Raw genomic sequence first — 26,554 nt, forward strand, 5'->3', positions numbered from 1 at the left:
GTGATCTGCTGCTACAAACAGGCAATCATTAATGTTATATCACAGATAGAGCCTTCACATCTGAAGTCATTGCAAACGCAGAGGGCTGGGTTTAAGCAATATGATGGGCTAGTGGAAGCCAGCACAGAGATTCCTGAACCACAAGAGGGTGTCCCTCCCAGACAGCCTACCTACGCCTCTCCCAAATCTGCTGTAAGGGGGTCAGGAGAACCCCTAGAACAGTGTGGGTGAGTGTGGGAAGGGGAGATCAGCGCACCGGCCAAGCAGAAATGCGTGTGCTGGTGGCACAATTGTATCAAGACAACACAGAATGCCACCCAGAGGTTTTAATCTGAGACCCTTCACATGTTTTCAGCTACATGGAAATTACAGACTTCATGATCTAGGACAGTGGTTCCCAACAGGTGGTCCGGGGACCCCCAGGGGTCCGCGAGCTATGCCAGAGGGGTCCGCAAGATGCTATTAGAATAAAATATATATTAAATATATTTTGTATGATAACAGATTTTTGTTTTGGCCGCTTCCTGCATGAGCAGAGTCTAGCGCAAAACTAGAATTAGATAGAGGCAGTAGTTCTGCTGTATGCCGTTAGGTGGCGCTTTACAAACACTACTGTTTTGCAAAGAGGCAGCGCGCGCATTCTACTAACGCTCACCTCCCCAGGATTCTTTGCACACGTCGGCTTCATTTGTGTGCTACTGCGCAGGTACCCCGTCTTCTCCATTCCCCTCCCTCCTCCCTGGCGCGCGCTGCCTCTTTGCAAAACAGTAGTGTTTGTAAACAAAGCAAGCATTTTCTTCCATGTGTTTCATGAAAAACAAATATAGGAATCGGCTCGACATGCGGTTGGATTTCAGAGTGAAAGTTTCAAGTTTGGTACCTAATATTTCAGAAATAATGGACTCAAAGGACAGATTTAACTCATCTCATTAAGAACTGAAAATTAAAACTAACTGTATACTGATGGAGTACTCTGTTGTAACTGTAAAAAACGTATAAATATAAAATATAAAAAGACTCTTAATTTGGCTCTCACTTTTTAATTTTAGGATTAGGAATTAATGGGGGTCCTTGTCACAATAGCGGCTCGATGAGGGGTCCTCAAGAAAATTTTGTTGGGAACCCCTGATCTAGGATACTAGGTACAGTTGTTTACTGCTTCCCTAAGATGGGAAGGATGGAGAGGAGAGAAGTTAAGGTGTGTGTTGGGGCTGGCTTTTGGGTTTTGGGGGACAGAGATAACCATTGTTGTACCTTCTGGCCGGTTGCTTTGGCTTGTGGAGCTTCTAGTGCAATGTGCCTTCCTCCGCTTTCAAAGGGGCTCACCAAGGGCACTCATTACAAAAAACAAACAAACCCCAGACTAGTTCCTTCCTTATTTTGTATTAATGGTTTGGAGAGCATTATTACTTTTCTCGTCTCCCTACCTGCTCATCATAACATGGGCAGGTAGCAAGTATTATGCTAGTGTCACAAACAATAATTCTGTTTTATTGTGAAGGGCAACTGGCAGAGAGTGGCTGTAAAAGTAAGTTTGTTACTGAAAACATTCTCTCTCTCTCTCTCTCTCTCTCTCTCTCTCTCTCTCTCTCTCTCTCTCTCTCTGTCATCCCATGGCAGTGTGTGGGCAAGCAGCAGCTGGTGCAGAAGATGAAGGTGAGGCTCAAGCTGGATGGATTGAAGGGGCAGCCATCCTCTTCTCGGTCTTTATTGTGGTGCTGGTCACGGCCTTCAATGACTGGAGCAAAGAGAAGCAGTTCCGGGGCCTCCAGAGTCGGATTGAACAGGAACAGAAGTTCACGGTCATCCGGAAGGGGCAGGTTATCCAAATCCCCGTGGCTGAGATTGTGGTGGGGGATATTGCTCAGATCAAGTATGGTGAGTGAAATATGGTAACTGGCTGGACAATCTGCTCCTTCTCTCCGTATGTCACGGTGTTTTTTGTCATTTGTTATTATCCCTGAGCTATATGTGAATGTTCCGCACTGGCAGTGGAACTGTCTCTTATCCATCAGAGAACTTCATTCCCGAGGATAGAGGTGGGTGTGGTAGGCCTGAAAGTTATGAGAGCAGCTGGGGCAGTGTTGTGATGGTATGGTGTAGGAGGTGAAAAATGATGTGGGAAGATATTCTGGGCAAACGGCAGGGATGGGGATCTAACAGTAAGTTACGGAGAAAGAGGGCTAATGGATTTTTGGTGTATTGTAGACTACAGGTTGGTCAGAAATAGGAGGGAGAGTTGGAAGATGGGCATTTCTAATAAAAAGGAGTGAGATGGGGAACGGCTGTGCAGGATCAAGAACCCAGCACAGAGGTCACTGTAGTAGTTGTGCAAATAAGTAGTTGTGCATTCAGTAGTTGTGCAAATAAGATTTCTGAGCCAAAAAATAAGGTTGAAGATGAAAACATCAGATTCCTTCAGGTTCATAATAACGCATCCCAGTTATTAGCCTGCCTGAAAACCCGCATACTGTCTATATCTGTTCTGAACTTTTATTTCTTTCCTGCAAGCATCGCACCAACCCCATAATCTGAGTTTCTGTAGAAATGCAAGTTTGGTGTGTCTCCCCTTTCAAGATTCTAAATGGATCTCAGAAATTAGTGAAAATGGAGTCGCTTCAGGTTTGGTGGAGAATAGCTGAAAACTCTTGAGAGTATGTTGATTTTTGCTTCTTCCAGGTGATTTGTTGCCAACAGACGGGATCCTGATTCAAGGCAATGATCTGAAAATTGATGAGAGCTCTCTGACTGGGGAGTCAGACCAGGTGAAGAAATCTCTGGAGAAAGACCCCATGCTGCTTTCTGGTAAGTCTGTCATGATTGCCAACTCTGATCCTGGTATACATTAGGGACAATGTTGAACTCCAGCCCATTTGGTGTTGTGTTCGAGTTCTTTTGATCCTGGGGGCATCTGCTTGTAATTATAGCCATGCCCTGCTGGCCATCCTTAGTGGAGATTCCATAAGCTTTTCTGTGGTAGAGAAGTTACGTTGTGATGCTCTAGGACGTTATAGACAGGGTTATCCTCTTTCACTCTGAGCAATGAGGTGCTATGTTGACAGGCCTAAAGATTTATCCTCTGCTGGAGGAGCGTGCACACTTTGAACTGCCAGCATAACAGGCTTCTTCCTCCTGTTTCATTCTCAGTAAGCACATGGTGATGTGTGCTGGAGTATCACACACCATTCGTAGCCCAACAAAATCATTCATTCTGCATAACATCCCTGATGCCTTTCTTCTGCATGGGGATCTATGGAAGGAAAAGGCAAGGGTAGCTCAAGCACTGAGTTGCCCTAATCCAGCTATTTGTTGTGGGCATGTGGGCTCTCGTTCGCTCATGGAGTTCACATCTGTAAGAGCTTTCCCATTCCTCCTTAGCAGAGAGGCCAACTGGGCATGCACTTATTTCCATATGCTTTGCTGCCCCTTTCATTGAAATGAAGCTCTGGAAATCACAAGTGAGCCTAGAAATGAGGCTCCATCTTCTATTTTTTCTCTGCACTTTCTCGCAGAATTCATTGTGCTTTCTCCATTCCTCCTGATTGCCTCTCTCCACATTTTACCTGCTCCTTTCAACAGGGACTCATGTGATGGAGGGCTCTGGTCGAATGCTGGTCTCGGCTGTGGGTGTCAACTCACAAACTGGAATCATTTTTACTCTACTGGGTGCTGGAGAAGGGGAAGAGGAGAAGAAGGTCAAGAAAGGTAAGAAGATTCTGGAGCCAGGCTTTTGTGGGAAGCATCATCTGAGAGTTCCTTAGGTGCATTGACACTTGGTGGCTGGAGTGGAACACAGGCTCCCTTTTGTGTGAGTGTCTGAACTGAACCCCTGCGAGTTTGAGGAGATGTTGGGAGTTCTGCGTCCAACTCAAGATGTAGCCGGTACAGGCATTGCCAATGAAAGAGGCTAGTGAATTTCCAGAAACTTCTTCTTGTTTCCTATTCAGCTGCCGCTCAGTAAAGTTGAAAAGGTTGGGTGGGGTGGGGTTGGTGGGGACAGGATTCCTTGGGGCCTACTATCCATAACTACTTTTAGAAACAATACACGGATTTGCTCCACTGAGCTATCTTCTTAAGCTGGCAGAGTTAGCTTTCTTAAAAGGGACACGTGGGAATTGCAACAAAGTGTTGCAGCATGGAGTGGAACAAATAGGGCAGCAACCAGCCAGCCATGACATTCTCTCCAATATCCAGTTCCATCCTCCCACCCCAGCAGTCAGTATTCCATGGGAATTGAGAATGCGCAGTTTGCGCTGGGCTATTTATTTATAAGAAATATTTATATACCACTTTATCGTAAAAATAGCAAAGCAATTTACAGAATAGAAACATGAAATATAATATCATAGAATAAAAACATTAACATGTTAAAAACAGGTATCTATAACCGTTGTGGAAATACTCTTAATTGCCTTGATAGGCCTGGCAGAAAAGAAAAGAAAAGTTTTCAGCAGGTGCTTAAAAGTTGGAAGATGCCTGCTGAATCTCTGTTGGGAGAGCATTCCACAGGACTGGTCAGATAACATCTAAAAACCTCCAAGTCTGCTGATACCTCACTGTTGTGTGTGGATGGTGTTGTTTTGGCTGTTTAAGGATAGGCACTTGGAGAATGAGTTTACTTAGGATAAAGACAAGTCAATAAACCAGCCAGCCATGACATTCTCTCCAATACAATGGCTTTTTAGTCATCATAGCATTACACCTCTGAATACCCAGTGCTGGAGTTAAGCAATGGGATGGAGGATTGTTGCTTCTGAGCTTCCCAAAAACATGTGTCTGAGTTCTCTTTTAGAACTCTTAGTGTGATCAAGTAGAATTTTCCTCATGTTCTCTAAACCCTGAAAGGGAAGTTGACACATCATTAGAATGTTCTAAATCCTCCCCAAACTCCTTGTCCCTAAGACGTTGCAACCAAGTACAGATTTCTCTTCTGTTTTTTGTTGTAATCTGATACAGTACTTTATTACGGCCATAGGCCCATATCAAGATATCAACACAAAACAATGTACATCGTACAACAGAACAAAACAAAACAAAAGTAAACAAAATCAATTCCATTCATAAAAATCCTATCCCTATAAATATTATAAAATTACAATTACAAGGTAAAACATATCACTTAGATCATCTGGTCACCAGGTTGTAATCTGAAATCATGAAGCTCCTGCCTTACTGAGGTTGGAATAGAGGGGAACAATAGGATGCCTATGCCCTGCCATCATTCATGGATAACTTGACTGGGAGAGGTGTCTTGTGAAAGAATTCTGCACTTTCAACCAGCTACCTGTGCAGGCTGGTGCCCATGGTCCACTAGAGCAGTATTTTCCAACCATGGGTCCCTAAACATTATTGGACTACAGTGCTAATTGTCCCTAACCATTGGCTAAGAGTCCAACAGCATCTAGTGGGGAGCCAGAGATGGAAGAACACTGCTTAGAGCATGTTATCACTGAAATTAGTAATAAGCAATACATTATGTAGCATTTTACAAATACATTTGTTAACTTGTTCATCCCCAGAAAGATCAAGGGATAGCTCAGTTGGCAGAATATGAGACTCTTAATCTCAGAGTTGTGGGTTCGAGCCCCATGTTGGGCAAAAGATTCCTGCATTGCAGGGGGTTAGACTAGATAACTGTGGGGTATGTCATTCTTAGTCTAATTTTTCAGAGGAATATACTGTAACTGGACCATAGTAGCTTGGGTCCAGACAGTCCTAACTACGGTAACTATTGATTTCATAATCTTAAGCATAATAAGGGCTGGCTCTACACCAGTACTTGAAATGCTAAGCATGATCAGAGGGGATTTATAGCAAAGCAGTCAATTTGAATCAGAGCAGGTCAGTGTGCATTTGACTATGCTGGCACATAAGCCAGTCTAATTCACACCCAGTTCTTCACAGTCGGTTTGGTTTCCAAATAAGGCTTTGATGCTTTCTCACTTTCCACCCAAACACATTGGCATGTCATTGAAACGAACAGAATCCTGCCCACAGGTCTGACTTGCTCGCTGCAGTTAGCAGAAGTGGCACCTGTACTTTTAACCCATCGCCAGCATCCTCCCCACTGAAACAATACTAATGGACAGCCAATGTTGGACGCATTAAACAGACTGGGACATAGTGAAGCAGAGAAGAGACTGTTGTTCTTCCAGTAGCCAGATGGGAGTCAACACTGTCTCTCCAGGGAATTTTGTTTTGTTGTCTTGAACTAAAAATAAAATATATTGATGAAGCTGGGTTGGAGAGTCAGGTGTGTGTGTGCATTCGTACACACAAGAGTTGCCTCTTCCTCCTAACCTTTTGGAAATTCAGAACTGGAGGAAATTGAAATACCTGCAGTAGTAGCTACTGGCTTAACCCAAAAACATTATTTAGTACCTGGAGGATGCAAAATCTATTGAGCTGCACCCCCAAGGCTTAGTAGAGCTTCTACATCCACAGAGCTCTGCAGAGGTTGTAGCTGCTGAATCAAGCAGACCAGTTAATCGGCCATAGTAAAAACAGACCCCCTTCCCCCGCCTAGCCCACCCCAAAATACTGAGCAATATTATTCAGTATGTGCCCTAGTTGCATAAAGAAAGTACTCATGTTGGCAGAGGTGGGGTTCTTTCTCTCTTCTGGAAAAAAATACAAATGAAGAATCCTGAACATTTAAAAATCAAAACATTACCATCAGGATAACCATTCCACTCCTCACTCAGTCTGGCTGCATAATTATGTATGTGCAAATCTCATCAAATTCCATGGAACCTATGCATGAATGTGTGTGTGTGTGTGTGTGTGTGTGTGTGTAGGTGTAGGGTTCTGTGCTGTTAGTCACTTAATGCAGATTTATTGCCCCAACACACTTCCCCCCCCCTTTTCCTTTTTTGAACTGCTGTTCCATACTTACAAACTGGGGCAGTGAATAAGTGGTAAAAGGATGGATTTTTCCTATTCTTTTAAGTTCATAAATTGACCAGACTGACTGGTTGGTACGAAATCAGGGCGTGGTAGTTATTCTGGATTAATTAATCTCAACTAAAAAGGCTGCATCTGGCAAAACCTGCATGCCAAACTTAGTTCAGGTCTGCTGAGGTCAGACTGAAACACATAAGAAAATGATGCCAAGCTGCTTTGCTGGAGGGGATGCACTCTCTGATCTTTGCAGGTTTATATCACACTGTGGGCCATGGACTTATATGGCTGTGGCATATTATGAATTCTAATTGCCTGCTTCTGTTAGCGCTGTTTATGAACTGTCCTGTAGAGAGGATTGGAGTCAATCTGCAACTCTCCCAATATGATTCATTCCTCAGCAGGAACAGTTCTGGGCAAGCTCTGTACTGCTCTTCCATTATACAAAGATCTCCTTCCTGAAGAAAGTGGTGTAGCGAAGAATTTTATTTAGCATTTGGTAGCTGCTCTGGAATGTAACCTGAGCAGCTGAAGAGGTTTCACGTATTAATGCTTTTGAAGATGTTTTATTTGGGTTTGGGAGGCAGGGAGGGAGGGTGCGATGCACCAGAGTTTGGGAGTCTCTAGATTAGAACTTCCACATGGAATGAAAGTCCAAGGATAAACTTCCCCATTTGTTGCTGCAGGGGGCTGAACCAAACCCCACCATCATTCCCCCGATATCCACTAGTCCCAAGGCTAGTTCCATTGACTTGAAGCGATGCTTGTTTCTGCAGCTGCTTGCTGCTTCCATTAGAGCGAAGGCGGAAGCTGGAAGGTGGGGATTTGCAGTGGCCTTTTTAGTTGGGAGGAACGTTGGACTTCTTCAGCCCTGTTGCGATGGTGCTCAGCCCAGGTGGCAGCTGTGTCATGCATAGCTTTCCTCCCACGTCCGACAGCCTCCCCAAGAGAGCACTGAGCCCCCGCATACGGGTGTCCACCAACAGGGACATCGATGTCACAAACCGTGTGCTCAGTGCTCCACCCTTTCTCTCTTTGTCTGAACAGGTAAAAAACCCGGAGCCCCCGAAAATCGCAACAAAGGTAACCAGCCTCTCCATCCTTTGAACCAGCACCACACTAACTACTGAGCATTCCTCCTTCCTTCTTCCCATGAGTCTGTGCTCTTTGTTGCTACGGCGGGATCTCGCCTTGTTGTTCTAGAAGAGGGTGTAATGATTAACATAGTGCTAACCACCCACCACTTCCGTCCTTGCTGGGCAGCTTCCCATATCTGGTGTTGCAACACCTCCTGCTAGCTGAGCATTGCATTCAGGACTGACAGGGTTTATTGAGACGCATTTTTCTCCAGTCCCTAAGTTTCAAAAACTGTGCATTTCTTCATGAAGAAAGGATAGGCTGCTGTATGCAAGATGTAAACAAAATGCAAAAAGTGTCAAGGAACATAAGAAAGCACTTTTTTATTTTTACCCACAGTTAAATCTGTGAGGTTGTGCTGAAAATGAAATTGCAGCTTCTTATCCTGTGGGATCCCACAATATTTTAGCTTGGTGTAATTGCGCTAAGCTGCATAAATGCCCAGGATCACCCCAATTATTATCTCGTCCTGCTCCAAACCCCTAAATCTGTACTTTTAAAGCAGGGCCCTAAGGTGGGTCCAGCACATCTGGTCATTACACTCTGTTCTTCTCATGGCCTTTTGAATCAAAGTGAGTGTCTATTCTCTGATATGTTTCACCCCCTGTTCTTTCCAGGCTATGGTGAAGAAGCCCATTTCTGCACCTGTCTGTTCTCCCTCTTCCTATACCTTCTCCTTTCTCTTTCTCTTCCTTTTTTCTCAACAGTTTTGAGTTTTTCCCTCCTTCTGATCTGAACTCTTGGGTTATTTTGGGATTGGCCCCCACTCCCCCATCATGTCCTTCAATCCTAACTGTGCAGATCAGTTACAAAGCAGTTACAAATTCATCTGAGCCCGCCTCACTTTGGGAAGAGATGACACCTTGTGTTTAGAGCACACTTCTCAGTTCTTACAAACTAATGTCCAAGTGATCAATAAACAAGAGATGAGGAGGAGCACGTAGCATTAAAGCTTGCAGCATTTGGCTTTGTGTCCTTTTTTTAAAAAAAAAAGGTTGGGGGAACTGTTTTGTTTATTTCAGGGATTTTAGGGATTGAATCCTTGCCTCTGGAAGGTGACACAGATTGCTGCAGTTGTGCTGATATGCACCAGTTGAGGATCTGCCTCTTGTATTTTGGAGAGGTTCCAAAGACATTGTGGTCTAGACCACAAAAGTGACAGGTGGGAAACAAACTAACAGATCCCCTTCCTATTAGTTGACACAGTCCTTGCTCCCTCATAATTAACCTTCCTCTTCCCCTCACCACCCAACAACTCCACAAATTGTTGTGTTATGTACAGTGAAAAAGACTAGCTCCCAGAGGCCTTAAAATGATCTAATGCAAGGGATCTGACCAGAGGAAAGATTTTCCAGCTAAAAACAATTCTAGTTTTGTATCATTTATTCAGGTGATGATTTAAAGTAAGAGCTAATCTCATCTGCTGTTCTATAAGGAGAACCTTCTGCAAATGTTAACTGTCAAGCAGCTCGGATCGCTTGCTGAACTCTCTTGAGTTCTTTAGCTGTAAACCATCCCAGAGCCTGGACAGAGGTTCCTTGCACTTTGTCCATCTGAGCTCCTGGATGCTTGCACTTGCCTCTAAAATAGCCAGTACCAGCCTCTGCTGAGGAGCAGAGGACTTTAGTCATGCCATGGGAGTCTGAGTATAATAGCTGTTCACAGGTTAGGTTTTACACCGCTTCCACCTTGCTACCTCAGTGAGGTAAGTACCAATAACTCCATCTTGCAGAAATGCTCATGGAGGAGATGCCTTGCACAGGGACATGCAGCAAATCAGCAAGCCGATCTGGGAAATAGATCCCCAGAGTTGTGCCTCCTGTGCCTTCCTAGCAAGGCTGTCCTTCCTTCCAGGTGTAGTCATCTGAGATGTTGAAATGTATTGGCCTTTGGGAGGGGGGATTTTTTTTTGCCACCTGCTTCAGTCATCTGTTCCGGAGGGATGTGGAACAGGGCTCCCTGGATGTCTAGGTTTACCAAGTGTCCGTGTCTGTTGTTGGGGTTCCTGTGCACTGGGATTCTCTCTCCCTCTCTGTGCCGTCCTTCCTTCTCTTTCTGTTGCACCTGAAGCGTTTCTCAGCTGTTCTTCCCACTCATTTGGACACTGTTTGTTTCGCCCTGGGTCCAGCAAAAACTCAAGATGGTGTGGCCCTGGAGATCCAGCCACTGAAAAGCCAAGAAGGGGTGGAAAACGAGGAGAAGGAGGAGAAGAAGAAGGTGAAAGTCCCAAAGAAGGAGAAGTCAGTGTTGCAGGGGAAACTCACCCGTTTGGCAGTTCAGATTGGAAAAGCAGGTGAGCATGTCAATAGAGGCAGGATTTGGCTGTCTTGCAAGGGTTTCTCCCTAGTTGGTTCGTTGTGCATGGGCAAGGAAGGCAGATCCAAACCAAGCATGACAGAAGTCAAGTGCAATTCCACCCAAGTGTTCAAAATCTGACTTAGGCTGCAATCCTGTGCATATTTAGGGCTTATCCATACTTCCCCTTGTCCCACTGCTTTCCCCTGGGGAAAACTGCTCTTTATGGCTCAGTTGGAGCAAACGGCAATTCAGGTTTTCTCTGAATTGACATTTGCTCCGATTTAGCACTAAAGAGTAGGTTTTCCCTATAAAAGGAGCAGGACAGGGGAAAATCCACTTTGACCATGCCTAAAAAGTGTGGGCCGGGCAGAAAACCGCTCAGACTCATGTTTTCTAGGCACGGGACAAGTGTGGGCAAGCCCTTAAATAGGATCATAGCAGAATGAAATCAGCAGAACTTACTTATGAGTAGGTATAAATAGGATTGCTCTGTCAACCCAGCCCCATGCTCAGTATTTATTCTGAGTGGCAACACCTCCCCATGGTCTTTTCTGTCCTTGCTACCTGCAATCCTTTTAACTGGAAAACCAGGGGTTAAATCTGAAAACATCTGCATCTGTTGCTTCCTCACTGGTAAGGTGAACACATTGTACATGGGATGTTCCCAATTCAGCCCTACCATTTCTAGCTGAAGGGTCTCAGGTAGCTGCCTGGGGATTCGAAGAACTGTTGACTGTCAGAGGAAATAATATTGGGCCAGATGAACTAGAGTTCTGGCTGGGTGTAATTTGCCTTGTTCTTTTAAAGTGTGGTGGCCTCCTTCCCACTGTAACTGTACAAAGATCCATTTCAGAATGATGTCAATATGGCTCTTGATTAAATTTGTTGCCTTAGGGCCTAAGTACAAACATGCAGAACACTCCAAAGACCTTTATCAGAAATTGTTTTGAGGAAAGTTGGTTTTAGGAGCAACCATTTATGGCAGAGAAACAGGAGCAGCCTCTACCGTATGTTCCAAATTTCCAACTCCCAAAGCAGCTTTTCTGTAAAGGAAGAAAATACATATGGTTTGGGTTTTGTCAAAATCATTTGCATGTAATGCTTAAGGGAGCATGCAAAGCTTAGTGGTAGAGCATGCAAAAGGTCACAGGTTCAATCCCCAGCTTCTGCAGATAAGACTTTGCTCCCAGCCTCTGCTGGGAGACTCTTGCCCTAAAACCCTGGAGTGTCACTTCTAGTCAGTGTAGACTGTGCTATGCTAGAAGTTTACCAATGGTCTGACTCAGTAGAAGGCAGCTTCCTATGTTCCTACGTCCAGTTGAGATTCCAGTTGACACTATACCCCAATTGGCCAAAATAACCAAGACTCCCCCCCCCCAGCCCTGCCAACCCAAGCATTTTGAAAAATCCTGATTCATGACTTTTTAAAAGAGGGGTGGGGAATAAGAAGATCAAATGAATAAAATTCACTAGAGAGACTGTTCCTTTTTGTTTGCCTTTGAGCAAATCGCTCTCAGAGCAGATGCAGGCACAAGCAATGTCAACCATTTCTCTGCAGCTGTGAGGCCGAGAAAATAAGCTTCATCCTGAGTAATGAGCTCAAAGACAGGGCAAAGTTGTTTCATTGGTAAGATAATGCAGTGACTGACGGGGGTGACTCTGCATGCGCTCCTGGCTTCCTGATACTGGCTGCTGCTGCTGCTTACTGAGAGGGGAAAGTGCAAGGTGTAGGGAGCTCAGCCTGGTGCTGAGGCGGCGGCAGAAGGGTCAGATTGGTTTTGCTGCTGCTCGTGCTCCTACACTGAGCTCCCTGTACCTCTCCCTCTTGCTAAGTGACAGTGATGCTTGACACATTGGGAACCAAGCACCCCACACTGACCTCTATTGTAGTCTCCACACCTCTTGGGAGAGAGAGAGAGAGAGAGAGAGAGAGAGAGAGAGAGAGAGAGAGAGAGAGAGAGAGAGAGAGATGACACTGCGAGAGGGGGTGCTCTTGTGGAAGTTAACTGGTACATTGCAGTTCTCTCCAATTTGAGACCTGAAATCGGTAAGCTTTGATTAGTACCCCTCAGTCCAGGTTGGCAACTATAAAATTATCACTGTGGTGCAGCCAACCCTATGATCTTCTGGTGTTCTGCCCTCACCTGCCTTCTCTTTCTGTTCCTCCTCCTCCTCCTCAGGACTGATTATGTCAGCCATCACAGTCATTATCCTGGTGCTGTATTTTGTGATTGACACTTTTGGGATTCAAGGAAGGAAATGGCTGGCCGACTGCACCCCCATCTACATCCAGTATTTTGTCAAGTTCTTCATCATTGGCGTCACTGTGCTCGTGGTAGCTGTGCCTGAAGGCTTGCCTCTGGCTGTCACCATCTCTTTGGCCTACTCTGTCAAGGTGAGAGGCTGGGAGCAGAAGAGATTTTGGACCTGATATTGGCTGCCAGGTTGGGGGAGGCAGGGAGGGGGTGAATCTGGAGGTTGGGTTGTTTTCTTCCGTTTTAGGAGGAAAGGCTAGATTTGGATTTGCCACAACAGATTTATTGTGCAAGGGAGTGGAGAATAAAGTGCCTTTTTCTTTGGTGTGCATGAAAGGAGGGGCTAGAAGCACTTGGAGTCAGTTTTGAAGTGTTAAAATAAGAAGCACATTTGTTCGAGCCGGCCTCCACTTCTTACACCAAATGCTTAGTTAGAAACTAAGATAGATGTGAGGTCTGTTTGTCTCTCTCTCATTTTTACTCTAGTGTAGCATTTAAGAATAATATTGTTTGGCACATCACTGAGGACTAGGCTGTGGGGTTTTTTAGTTACAACTATTTCCCAAAGAGGCAGATTTGCAAGATGTGTGTCCCCTCCGCTGCTTTGATTTCTTTCATGCTCAATAATAATAATAATAATTTCATTTATACCCCGCCCTCCCTGGCCAGGACTGGGCTCAGGGCAGCTAACATCAAAGTATGATACATTAAAAACATAAATCAAACAATCGATTAAAATACAGCTTAAAATCAAATTTGGAGCAGAATAAAATCAGATGGCAACCCACAGATTATAATTATAACTATAGGGGATGCGAGCATTGAGTGCTCACCAGGCCCAACTGTTTGTGCTGGTCTTAGATGAGCTGGTGGAAAGGGTTAGGGAGGCTACTTACATACTGGGTCTTATAACAAAAAAAGAGGGGGGTCAGACTGGGCCCCGACCAAAGGCCTGTTGGAACAGCTCCGTCTTGCAGGCCCTGCGGAAAGAGGCTAGCATTTTGCATTAGTTCAATGGCCAGTCTGCCTCATTGCCATTGAGTCTCCGTAACCCTTCTTAGTGATTCCTGTCTTTCCCTTGCACAGAAAATGATGAAAGATAACAATCTGGTTAGGCACTTGGATGCTTGCGAGACAATGGGCAACGCCACTGCTATCTGCTCAGACAAGACAGGTACTCTCACCATGAACCGTATGACTGTGGTCCAAGCTTATGTGGGGGACACCCACTACAGACAGGTCCCTGACCCAGAAGCCATCCTGCCCAAGATTCTGGACCTCATCATCAATGGCGTTGCAATAAATTCTGCTTACACCTCTAAAATCTTGGTAAGTCCTGGGCTCTGTGAAGAAGCTAGCATAGCCACTCTTCATCTAGTTCACCAAAGAGAGGAGTTTAGTAGGACCTTTCATCCACCTGAAGACTGCCATTCTGTGATGGAAGGATTGGTGCGCACACACTTCTTCCCCACATGTATAAAGCATAGTGTGCACCAGGCACTCCATGCACAAGCCCAGGCACTTGTGGACTTCATTGGTGTTATCTTTTCCTTTCCATTTGTGCCTGTGTGCAACACACATGCAGAGATGCACACATGCTCTCTCCTTCCACCACAGAACCAAAAGATGGACACGCATCCTTGTGCTCGTCCCACAATTAAACCTGTTCTCTTCAAGCATATCTTTAGTGTTCACAAGAATGCTTGAAAATGCCCCGTTCTTTCTGCTGCCTACAGCCCTGTTTCTGGGGTGAGGTGGGGAATCTCTTTTGGGAACCAGGATTGGGGCCACAGATGTAGAAAGCAGCTCCCTCAAAGTCAGGAGAGCCTAAGTGAGCTGCTTCTCCTTCCTTTGGTGTCTGAAAAGTGAAGGTGCTTTCTGTGTAATGATGCCACCAGTGCCATTTTTCTCCTGAAAATCCCAGAGGTTCAACTGCAATCCCTCTGATCCACAGTGGGAAAAGATGCTGTGAGCTTCACCATGCTGGCATCGTCTTACGAGAGAGCTTAGAGAGCTGTTTTATTAATCTTCCTAAATAAAATAAACATCTTCACTTTATAAACAGTCAGGGAAAGGAGTGAGGCAGGCAGGGCTCTCCCATCTTTGAGGGAGCCCTCTGTTACCTGCTGCCCCAAAGTGTGTTCTTTACTCTTTGAGTGGCAGATGGACAGAGGGGGAGGAGCTTGAACAAGCTGCATCAAGCTCACAGTGGACTGTGCCTGCTTTTTAATTTGATGGAGGGATGCAACAGCCTCTGCTGCAAATGCTCTCCCCATCAATGTTCTTTTACCTGGGTGAATCTGTGAACCAACACTATGAGCTGTCACACGAATCTGCAGCATATTTACCAAGGAACAGAAGAGCCTCAATAGCTTTGTAGGGAGGAGAGCGGGACATTTGTCACTAACACCCATGGTCGGCCAGTCTCACTTCCAACAGGATTAATCTCTGTGTGGGGAATAGCTGGGATCTCTGTTCTCAGGCTTGGATCCCTGTTACATGTATTGGCTGCTTGCAGCAGAAAAACACATCATACCTTTCATGTGTTAACAAAATGCACTTTTTCCCTCAAACATAAAAGTAATCTTCGTGTCTGAAAAGAAATAGCATATGAAGCTCTTTTTGAAATGTCTAATATACATAAACCTTCCAAACTCTCCAGTGAGGTAGGGAAGTGCTGTGCAGTTGGCCGCCTCTGATCTGGGACTGACAAGGAGAAATCTGAATACCCACCAGTCAGTCTGAGATCAGAAGAGGTCTCTGCTTCACAAATCTGACAGGTAAGGAAATTCTGCTAATATCCCTTTCTCACAGATAGAAACTGAAGCCTAAAGAGATTAAGGCTTTGACTTCTGAAAGGTAAAAATAACAGCCATCTAGCTAACTCATTTTGGATTTTCGTCGTTTTTACCTCAGAAATTCTCTTCTAGTGACAGGAACCCACCATGGACAAATCCAAATGTTTTTCATTGCATATTGTTGCCTCTTTGCTCCTAGGAGCTCAGAGTTAGGGCCAAACCAGACAGAAAGTTAAACTCCTCTTTGCATTAGCATGCATGGTTTTTTGTTTGTTTGTTTGTTTAATGAAAATAACATGAGCTAAAGGGGCTGATAATTACCTGGATCACAGCCAGGCTCTGGAGAGGGAATTCTGATCCAAAAGGGTTCTTCATATGATAGCTGCGTATATCTCCCCCAATCCCCACATTGCAATTTTATTCTCCCTCTGAGGTGGTTGGGCTCAGTGACAGCGACTAGATCAGGTTCACCCAGGGAGCTTCATGACTGAGTAGGGATTTGAACCCACAGCTCCCTGGTCCAAGTCCAGTGCTCTACCCACTAAGCCTCACTGGCTTTCCCTTCCTGTTCTGTGCTTACCAGTCACCTGATTCGGCTAGGGTGCAAGTGGCCATGGCTGTTTAGATGTGATTTGCCATCAGTTTATCACCTGACACTCATTTTGGGAAATCTAGCCACCAGAGAAAGAAGGGGGCCTCCCACGTCAAGTTGGAAACAAGACGGAATGTTCGCTTCTGGGCTTTGTGCTGGACCTGAAGCAGGATTATCAAGCCGTCCGCAATGAGGTGCCAGAGGAAAAACTCTACAAGGTGTACACCTTCAATTCGGCCCGCAAATCCATGAGTACAGTGCTGAAGAACCCAGATGGGAGTTTCCGCATGTACAGCAAAGGAGCCTCTGAGATCATCCTGCGCAAGTAACTAACTTCTCTCCTAATGGCTCTGTTGGGGTCTCTGGTCATTCTTTCTGACATATTCCAGAAGAGTAACTGTTAATTTGTGGGTGCAAAAAACCAGCAAAGAGTCCGTTGTCCAGGAAAGCTTGTGCTGTAATAGATTTGTTAGGCTTTAAGCTTCTACAAGACTCTTTCTTCTTGTTGTTTTCCATTTCCCTTCTTTACCACTGTTCCCAGAGTTTCCACTGGCAATGGAATAGCTAGGCAGAAAGCTGGACAAAATAGGCATGATTTCATTCGCACAATTAGCAGTTACAGGAATGGGTTTCAACAAAGTAAATCGCAAGAGCAGGGGACCCAATCCAGATTAGAGTTCAGAAGGTAACCCTCCTCTCCCCCACTACAGTCCCAGAAAAGAGTTGGGGCCTCTTTGCATTGGAAACTGTAGGAAGTCTCGGTTCAGATTAGGACTACAGTAGGACCCCAGGCTTAAAGCCACTACATACATATACACCAGCATCCGGATTCACATTAGCCCCCCTACACCTGCTACTTACTTGATTAAAAAAAAAAACACTCACACATTAACAGAACTGATAATTGCGTGAGTGGCATCATGTCTGGTTTGAGCTTCGAAGAAAAGCTTGAGTCAACTATCTATGTTGCTGTTTTCCCTCCTTATGTTCAGCCCATCTTAACAAACAAGAAAGGGGGAGGATGAAAAAAAGTTGGCAGTGATGGAGGTTCTCCCAGATGCTAGGTGTTGGTGAGCTTCACAGAATCATAGGGATGGTCTACTGTTTTCCAATCATTCTCTTTTTCTGAAAAAGCTTGGAAAAACCCAGCCCAGTCCAAACTGAGATGGGCAGATTTCACCCATCTTGACTACTCTTGTGTGAAATGTTGGCCGGTGTCACAAACACTGGTAAGGATAAAGCAGGCACCAAACTCACACTCAAAACTGAGCATCCCTGTCGTAATGGTTAATTCGGTGCTGCAGTCTGAAATAATAAAATGAACATGTATATCTGTATTCATTTTCATCAAAGGAACATCAGAATCAAGGTTGACTTAGGATCAAACAAACTCATGGGTTTTGAAGTATGAGATATCTTCTCTGTGCTACACATTAATTACTTGGATTTCAATACAGTGTATAGGTGCCTTATTTTTTATAGTTCCGTGTTTTTTGGAACAGAGGTACTCTCTTAATTTTACTTCCTCATGCCACTGCAAGGAGTCATAGAATTGTAGAGTTGGGAGGGACCATGAGAGTCATCTATTCCAACCCAGTTGCATAATTTTGCAGCCTTTTCCTTTTTGCTGTTTATGTCAGCCTAGCAGTATGCCATAAGTGGAGTCCTTGACCATTGAATTTCCTCTGGGTTTTTGAAGTGGCAAAATACTAACGACACAAGTAATTTCATGGGTTAGGGAATATTCAGTGGTGCATGCTAGTTATAAAAGAAGCTGCTTTCCAACAGTTCGTCACTCCCTCCTATTGTGCCCACAAAATGGTATTTCCTTCCCATGTTTTTACCGTTGAAGATCATACCCGCTGCCCATTCGTAGCCTGTCAAAGTCACTGTATTCAAAAAGAGGATAGGCATGCATGGAGGGGCAGAATGAGGCCTGTGTTCTATTCTATTTATTTATTTGATTTCTATCCCACCTTTCCTCCAAGGAGCTCAAGATAGCAGCATACATGGTTTTCCCTTCCTCATTTTTTCCTCACAACAACCCTGTGAGGTAGGCTAAGAGACAGTGTCTGGTGCAAGTTCAAACAGTGACTGAGTGGGGATTCGAATCCTGGTCTCCCAGGTCCTGGTCCAACACACACTACACCACATTGCCCTGTAGCCATGGATGAGGTGCTGGAAACTCCATAGGTCCCCAAAGCATGCCTAAAAATGACCTACTCAGTTCCCTTCTATTTATCCCAACTTGTCAGCATTCAGTCCACTGGTGGGCAGCTTTCTCCAAGAGAAAGACTCCGCTCTGCTCTAGACATGAGGCACCTCTCACTTTCTTGTCTACATCTGTACTGGGATTGTTTTATTTATTGTTTTATCGCTTGCTGTTTGCTACCCTAGGCTTCTTTGGGAGGAAGGGTGGGGATATAAATTTAATTAATAAATAAAATAATAAAAGCAATAGAGCCGTCTTCCCCCCCCAACCTTGACAGCAAATGGATGTAGACCTCTTGGTCTGCTCCAGGTGGCTATGAATGTGTCCTATTACGCAATCAAAATATGCATCACAGTGTATTTGGTATCTCTGTCCCATTAATATAGTTGCTGAAGTTCAACAGGCCCTTCATCTGTGGGCAGCCTTGTAAGTTAAAGCCTAAGTTAAGGCTCAAGTTAGGAATGAGCAGCAGTACAGACTTTCCATTAAAGAGGGCAGCACAGCCCTTCTCATTGTCATTCTGGGAAGGAGAAAGTAGACAATGTATCCCTGTGTGTAAAATAGTGTGTAATCCATGCATCACTAAGGCACGATCTCTTTGGACCACGTTCCTAAAGCTCTTTGCCTTTGCTTGCATGAATACAGCTTCTGGAATACATGCTTATTCTTCCTTCTGTTTCTCCCCATTCTACTTTTGATGCAGATGCACAAAGATCTTGGACAAGAATGGGGAACCCAGAATATTTAAGATGAAGGATCGGGATGAGATGGTGAAGAAAGTGATTGAGCCAATGGCTTGTCAGGGGCTGCGTACCATTTGCCTGGCCTATCGAGATTTCCCTGCTGGAGTTGAGCCTGACTGGGATACTGAAAACGAGATCCTGTCTGACCTTACCTGCATCGCTGTGGTTGGCATTGAGGACCCTGTTCGGCCAGAGGTACCAGCATAGCTCTCTTTGATTTTTGCCTAGCGCAAGGGGGAGACAAATCACTTCTTCCCTCTGAATCATATTCTTTCGTCATGTTGACTCTCATTTGGTCCCAGCTGTTTTCAAGATTCATTTCCTTCAGAGCCAGCTTTGTTTCCTCTCCTGATGCTTGTGCAAACCAGTGACTTTTACACTAGGCCTCTTCTCTAACGTCCACCTTGCCACTTTTCCTCATTTTCCACTGCTACTTTAATCACCAATTGCAACTTTCAGTATATTGGACTCCTTTGCTCTTTCCGCCCCCTCTTCTTTCCTGCTGTCACTTCCTATCTTTGCCATGGCTCTGCTTTTTCTTGACTCCTGTGCACTGCTTTCTCATGGGTCCATCTGATTTACTGATCTTCAGACCTGGCTTATTATTTCTCTGCTCCTGCTCACCTGCTTTTGAATGCCTTAGTCCCATAAACTTTCTGACTGCTGCCATCACGGTCCTGCCTCACTGTCTGCCAGAGTTTGAAGATAACTGTATTTCCCATTTACAGTCAATGAGTTGAATCCAATGCAGCGCTAAATTAAACTCACTTAGTGGCATGCATTTTCCACTGGCAGAATATTTTGATCCAGCGGAATGTTCTTCTGCAACAGGCTGGATAACCAGTTTACTGGTAACTTTGTGGAACAATAATTGCATAGTTTGTTATGCAGCACATTTCTGCTAGCACAGCTGTATTCCTCTGTTGCTCAACATCAAAACTTGCCCGTCCTCTGTTGTGCCAGTGCACAGAGAATTTCTAGATACTGCCCAGAATCCGCTGGGATGCTGTGTTTTCAGTAAGGCTGGTAGTGTGAAGAAAAGGCCCATGTGAGATTCTGGCAGCCACAGAGCAGTGAGAAAGTCATGAGGTACAGCTTCGTCCTTCATGGAGTCACATTAATGGAGGGGAAAGCTGCGCCTGTTGAATGCTACCCTACTGTGCAGTTGTTGCAGGAGTTGACAGCTGTGTTAGGAATTGCCTGGAAGAGGGAATTTTGGCACACCCTGCTTTTCCAGTCACGGTGCTGCGGGAGGTGTGGCAAATATCTTAATTCTTTCTTCCAAGCAATTACAGAAGGGCCCAGGAACCCTGCCTCATACTGAATGAGGCAATTTTAATTTACAAATTCCACACAGAAGCAACTGCAGGGATTCTGACAGGGAACGAAGGCTGCTGAGGGAAGGGACACGTTTTTGAGCATCCGCCTCCTCGGCCTGCTTCTCCCCACCTCCCACACACTGTTTTCTCTCACAGCTTACTATGGTGGTGACAAGCAGACAACTGACCTAACAGAATCAACCATCCCAGGCCTACCTCTTGATTACATTTCAGCGCTGGCCCCCTGCACACGTCTTTCCTTAATTAGATGTTGAATTATCTGGGGTTGGAAATGGCTTTGCAGATGCCCTGCATGCAGTAGCTCTGGAGGCGGTGATTCAATTTGCTGGTGCCTTAGTAATGTCTTCCCTCCCTCCCTCCCTGCTCAGGCTTGTTCGGTACAAGATAAAGCCTATTAGAGCAGGGATGCAGCAATGAAATCAGTGGTGCAGGGCAAGGCGGGAGGCTGGCCTGCCACTACTTTGCTGTCCCATAGTGGGAGAGTGGTAAAAAAAATCCCTCTCGCCCACATCGTGGCGCCAGAGGTTCCCACGCGGTGCTGCATCATTTTTTTGGGGGGGGGGGTAACAAGTTTATGTCTCCCTAGAGGCTAGAAATTGTTCCTATTCCAGAAAATGCTCAGAAAAAAACTTGTTGCCTGGCTACGAACTATGCATTTCCTGAGAAGCCACAATTGGTTCCAACCCTGAGCACACATACTAGATTTGTACCTACATACAGCGAAATGCATGTTCGTGTGTGAGAGAGGTCATCATGCATGGACCACCCTGGGCTCCTTTGGGAGGAAGGTTGTGATCTAAATTTAATCAAGTAACAAATAAATGACAGCTTGCGTTTAGGTTTTGTACAGTTCCAGCAGTAGGGGATCTGCCATATACGAAGACAACCCTTTATCAGAGCACTTTTAACTTGCAGTTCGTGGCAATTTCCTCTTAGTTCCTTTTATTTTGGACTAAGTGGAAGGCAATCTCTTATTTTTAGTCACCCAAAGAAGGGCCTCGGATGATGATCACAGGGTCCAGGTTGGTTCCTATGGAGAGAGGTGGTCCTTGAGGCATTGCGGCCCTGAGCTGTTTAGAGCTTATAGGTCAAAACCAGCACTTTGAATTGGGTCTGGAAACTAATTGGAAGCCTCACCATCTATAATCAGATCGTTTAAAGTTAAATTAAAGTTAAAACCATTTTAAATTGTTTTTTAAAAAAGTTGAAACAATTTTAAATAATTGGGGTAATAATAACAAGAAGACCCACTAAGCAATACCCCAGCCCAAGACTCCATTCAAGTGCCCTGCCCTCCTAGGCCAGGTGGAGGAGGCCTGTAAGGCAGGGAGCAGGTTCCCCAAGACTCGCAGCCAAAAGGAGCTACTATTTAGAGACAAAATCTGAAGATAACTCCATAACTTTTTTTTGTTACTGTGTTGAAAGTCCAGTGGGAATAACTTAAACAGAATATACATCTTTAAACAAATATGTATTGCTTTTTTTTAATGACCTATGTTTGGAGCAGTTGCATTGCAGTGTTGTCTGGAATGTATGGACATAAATACACAAGTGAAACTTGGAACAAAATGTTGCAGAGTGAAGTGTTCCTGTTCAGGGTTCCAGTCAACCCACTACCTCATCTTTCAGGATACTCCATTCCAATCTCCTCCCTCCCTCCCTCCTCTGGTTTTCCATTCCCCCTCACTGTCTGCATTCTGTGGTCACTGCGCCTGCTTAAAACAATTACTGTGTTGTTGAGGTGGTGGGGCTTCCACAGTTAAGGTTTATATTCCTAAGTATTTTTTTTCTACTTCTGCAAATCTGGGTTTCCCCCCCTGAGCCTGCTAATTCCCTCCTGAGCACAGATGTATCATTTTGACTACATAAGGATCTAGACTCAGGTAATGAGTTTCCTGTAAGTTTATAGTTGCTGTTCCCCCTTCCCCGCTCCCTCTTCAGGCTTTATCCATGATTTCCCCCTGCCTCATGCGTGCGCAGCTCAGCTTCCTGACTCTGTTATCTCATGGCTTTCCAACAGGTGCCTGATGCAATCTTGAAGTGCCAGCGCGCTGGTATTACCGTTCGGATGGTTACAGGTGACAACATCAACACAGCCCGTGCCATTGCAACCAAGTGTGGCATCTTGCTACCTGGGGAGGACTTCCTGTGCATGGAAGGGAAGGAATTCAACCGGCTGATCCGCAATGAGAAAGGAGAGGTGAGGAGATGAATAAGGGATTGAGGGAGCAGGATGGGGTGGAAGCCGCTCAGGGGGGCCTGGTCAGTTTATTTAGAGGAGCACTCCCTGCTTGATGGCTTCTGAAATGTGCCTTATTCTGTGTAGCACATTCATTCTGTGATCTCTGGGGAATAATGAGCTTTTTCAAGCTCCTGAGAAGGAAACTCTTAGCTCTGAAGTGCAGGCTTGGTAAGGCTAGAATGCAGCTATAGAGAGGGCTTTTCTCTGCCCATGCTTGTTTTAAATACTACAGGTATTTTCTACGGCCTCCTGCTTTGAATCTGAGCTGACTCCAGCCACTGATAAATACAGAAAGCCGGCTGGTTTTGCCCAGCATAGAATCAGAGAATTGTAGAGTTGGAAAAGACTTTGGGGGTCATCTAGTCCAACCCCTGCAACGCAAGAATCTCAACTGAAGCATCCATGATAGGTGGCCATCCAACCTCAGCCTTCTTATGCTTTATATGAGATCCATGTTAGCATGGACAGAATGGGTTTTTACCCACATGAATGGCTGACACAACCCCTTGGATTGTGAAATTATATTAGTTTGCCTTTAGATAAGCATGTGTCACTTGTGAGTTCTCAGAACTTCCAGGTAGGAGGAAAGAGGAAAGCGGTTCTCAAGCTCCTGTTCCAGGCCAATTGGTGAGTTTATGGTTTTGTCTTGCAGGTGGAACAAGAGCAACTGGATAAGGTTTGGCCCAAGCTACGAGTCCTGGCACGATCTTCACCCACTGATAAACACACGCTTGTGAAAGGTAAGGATTTCTGAGGTGACAGAACTTGCCCTCCAAAAAAATGCCCTCCAGAAAGTGGGAGGAGGAAGAGAATAGAGGGGACAGAGCCCAGCATTTGCAGCTCCCTATAGCAGCATTCTGTGCATTCGCCTTTAACCTGCATGTGTGAAACAGACCTTTGCTTGGAAAATTATATCCTGCCATTCCAATGCTGGAAGGGAATACTCAAGGCAACTTTCACAACCAAAAGTAGTTAAATAACAATAGAAAACAACAATTAAGAAAAATAGAATCCTGGAATTGTAGAGTTGGAAGGGACCCTGAGGGTCGTCTAGTCCAGCCCCCTGCAATATGCAGCTGTCCCACACAGGGCTCAAACCTGCAACCTTGGCATTATCAACACAACGCTCTAACCCAGACTTTTCAAAACTTCTCATGACACACTTTTAAGGCATGTGTCATTTTGCGACACAGTAATTCAGTTTTACTAGCAAGTCAGAGGTTAAACTAACCCCTTTCCAGGAGTGCGGGGAATGTTCACACAACACACCTACACACTGCAGCCGACACACTAACGTGTCGGGACACACAGTTTGGAAAGCTCTGCTCTAACCAACTGAGTTTAGAAAAACCCTTTTTCTTCATCAGCAGGCAGACTGAATGCTTGCCGAAACAGTAAAGGAGCGTCTCCACTCCCATTGTTCTGCCCGGACACTGAGGTCCAGCTCCAAGGGCCTTCTGGCGGTTCCCTCGTTGCGAGAAGCCAAGTTGCAGGGAACCGGGCAGAGGGCCTTCTCAGTAGTGGCACCCGCCCTGTGGAACGCCCTCCCATCAGATGTCAAAGAGAAAAGCAGCTACCAGATTGTTAGAAGACATCTGAAGGCAGCCCTGTTTAGGGATGCTTTTTAATGTTTAATCGATTATTTTATTCTTCTGTTGGAAGCTGCCCAGAGTGGCTGGGGAAACCCAACCAGATGGGCAGGGTATAAATAATAAATTATTATTACCGGTATTATTATTATTATTATTATTATTATTATTATTATTATTATTAAGTCTTCAGCTAACAGTGAAACATTGGCAAAGGGGAAGCCACACAAAGCTTCTGGAGGCAGAGAGTTCCACAGTCTAGGTGCCCCAAAAGAAAATATATCCTCACCAACTATCCTTAGTGGCATGTGTGAAAGGGTCTCCCCTGGTGATCTTTGGTGGATAGCTTCATATGGGAAGAGGCTGCCCTTTTGGTATCATTGGCCCTAAGCTGTAACCACCACAGCCTGAATTGCTTTTGGGAAATGACCTGTTGCGTTGCAGCTGGATGTTTTGCTGCCAGTCTGGGTCTCTCTGTGCCTGCCCTCTACTGACATTCCTCCCATCTTTCAGGAATTATTGACAGTACCATTGGAGAACGGAGGGAGGTGGTGGCTGTGACTGGGGATGGCACCAATGACGGCCCAGCCTTGAAGAAAGCAGACGTGGGATTTGCTATGGTATGGACTAATTGGTGTGTTGGAAACCAAATGCAGCAGCATGCGGGGTTAGTGATTTGCTTGTGTGTGCCTTGGCATAATGGAGCTGATAAGCCGTGTGTGTTAAAGCTCTGTTTTTATTCTGCTCTATTTTCTGTTTCAGTTTTTGCACTTTGCAGAAGTCAGGAATGTTACAGCTCAGGACAGAATCTCACAATCCCTGGGCTCAGTAGGACACAGCAGGCAAGCATTAGGAAAAATTGGTCACCACAGGATACCTGCTTAATACTTCTGAAGCTTGCTGGGATTGTTCTGGCAGCGGCAGATTCTGTAGTAACTGACTGCCACCGTGTGTCTGGAATGGAGTTTTGCAATAAGCCTAATTGCTGCCTTGATCTGCTGCCATGGTTCTTCACTGAGGTGCAGGAGGAGTCTGAGCAGAGACTTACTGCCTAGGTTTCCATCACACTTTTGGTGTTGCAAAGGGGGACAATCAAAATCACCAGTGGGATCTGCAGCAAAAATGTTCCATACCCTCCTGTATGATCCACCATTTCCCCCCTGCCACCCAGTTTTGTGTGCCTCCCTGCCTGTAATAGAATTATATACCCATTGCTCAGTCCTCAATGGGCTATTTCAAGCCTTCCCTCCCTTAAACTCAACTCTGGCACTCAACTCTGAACTTCAGAAAGAGAGGGAGTATTTTATGTCTCAAAGGGCCTTGTCTTTCCTTTACGCTAATCAGTTAACTCAGCCGTCGGCAACGTTTTCCGGCCGTGGACCGGATCATTCCCACGGACGATTGTCCGTGGGCCGGACATGGGCCGGACATGCGCCGAAGCGATTTCCGGTGCCACGCTGCCCATGTCCAAGGCTCCAGAAATCGCTCCTGCGCATGTCCGGAAGCCGAAAATCACATCTGGGCATGCACAGAAGCGATTTCAGGCACCACTCGGTGAGTCCCTGTGCCGCGCTGCGCCGGTTTAGCGCAGCGGGTGGGGGACTTGCTGAGCGGGCGGCTCGATGACCGAGCGGCTTGTGGGCCGGATAAATGGCCTCCATGGGCCGGACGTTGCCAACCTATGAGTTAACTCATCCATGGTTTTTTTGGGGGGGGGATTATGGGATTAGCCATCTAATTCCTCCTGCAATCTCGTGGTCCTCATCTGAAACTGGAAGGTGCCTGCCATTTTGAGCGCAAGCCTATCTCTGTGGAGAACCAATCGTAGCAGCAGAACAACGACCTATTGCCAGCTTGATCTCCTCATTTTCTCTCCCTCAGGGCATTGCTGGCACAGATGTGGCTAAAGAGGCCTCGGATATCATCTTGACAGATGACAACTTTACAAGCATAGTCAAGGCGGTGATGTGGGGCCGCAATGTGTATGACAGCATCTCCAAATTTCTGCAGTTCCAACTTACGGTCAACGTGGTGGCTGTGATTGTGGCTTTCACGGGCGCTTGTATCACTCAGGTAACATCAGTCAAATGGGGAGGAGTTTTATCTATAGCTTATTGTTTGGAACAATTGAGGTGTCTTGGAACTAGCCATTCTGAATGCCATTCCTAGCTTTGCTGGGCCTCTATGTCTGGTCTTGATGCAGGGCAGTGTGTAAAGACATGTGTTACGGAGATGGTTGGGTTGGATTTCAAAGGTAGCCATTTCCTTATTGGATCCAGCCCAAAGATCCATCTAGCATTTCCAGCAGTGGCCAACTGGATGCTCCTGGCAGGTCTCAAAGCTGTTGAAGAGAGCAATCCCTTGTTTGTCATCAGCATCTGGTAATCAGAGGTATAATGACCCTTAAAGGTGGCTATTGCAGCTAATAGCTAGCAATGACCTGTCCTC

The 26,554-nt window shown here is 45.5% G+C and overlaps 1 protein-coding gene across 8 annotated transcripts in view; it reads left to right on the forward strand.

Annotated features, from left to right (window-relative positions):
* The window catches only part of ATP2B4 (ATPase plasma membrane Ca2+ transporting 4), a 166,179-nt gene that overhangs the window by 117,352 nt on the left and 22,273 nt on the right, over positions 1 to 26,554 (forward strand). For all 8 annotated transcript variants that reach the window (XM_060277065.2, XM_060277058.2, XM_035121392.3 and 5 more), the window contains exons 4-16: positions 1,621 to 1,878; positions 2,680 to 2,805; positions 3,580 to 3,705; positions 7,948 to 7,983; positions 10,166 to 10,330; positions 12,516 to 12,730; positions 13,677 to 13,919; positions 16,064 to 16,305; positions 18,896 to 19,130; positions 22,296 to 22,475; positions 23,170 to 23,257; positions 24,620 to 24,726; positions 25,988 to 26,179. In XM_060277065.2, the coding sequence (XP_060133048.1) occupies positions 1,621 to 1,878; positions 2,680 to 2,805; positions 3,580 to 3,705; positions 7,948 to 7,983; positions 10,166 to 10,330; positions 12,516 to 12,730; positions 13,677 to 13,919; positions 16,064 to 16,305; positions 18,896 to 19,130; positions 22,296 to 22,475; positions 23,170 to 23,257; positions 24,620 to 24,726; positions 25,988 to 26,179 (2,213 nt within the window). The remainder of the gene's footprint in view (positions 1 to 1,620; positions 1,879 to 2,679; positions 2,806 to 3,579; positions 3,706 to 7,947; positions 7,984 to 10,165; positions 10,331 to 12,515; positions 12,731 to 13,676; positions 13,920 to 16,063; positions 16,306 to 18,895; positions 19,131 to 22,295; positions 22,476 to 23,169; positions 23,258 to 24,619; positions 24,727 to 25,987; positions 26,180 to 26,554) is intronic.

Source organism: Zootoca vivipara, chromosome 7, assembly GCF_965207765.1.
Source record: "Zootoca vivipara chromosome 7, rZooViv2.hap1.1, whole genome shotgun sequence".
Taxonomy (NCBI): Eukaryota; Metazoa; Chordata; class Lepidosauria; order Squamata; family Lacertidae; genus Zootoca; species Zootoca vivipara.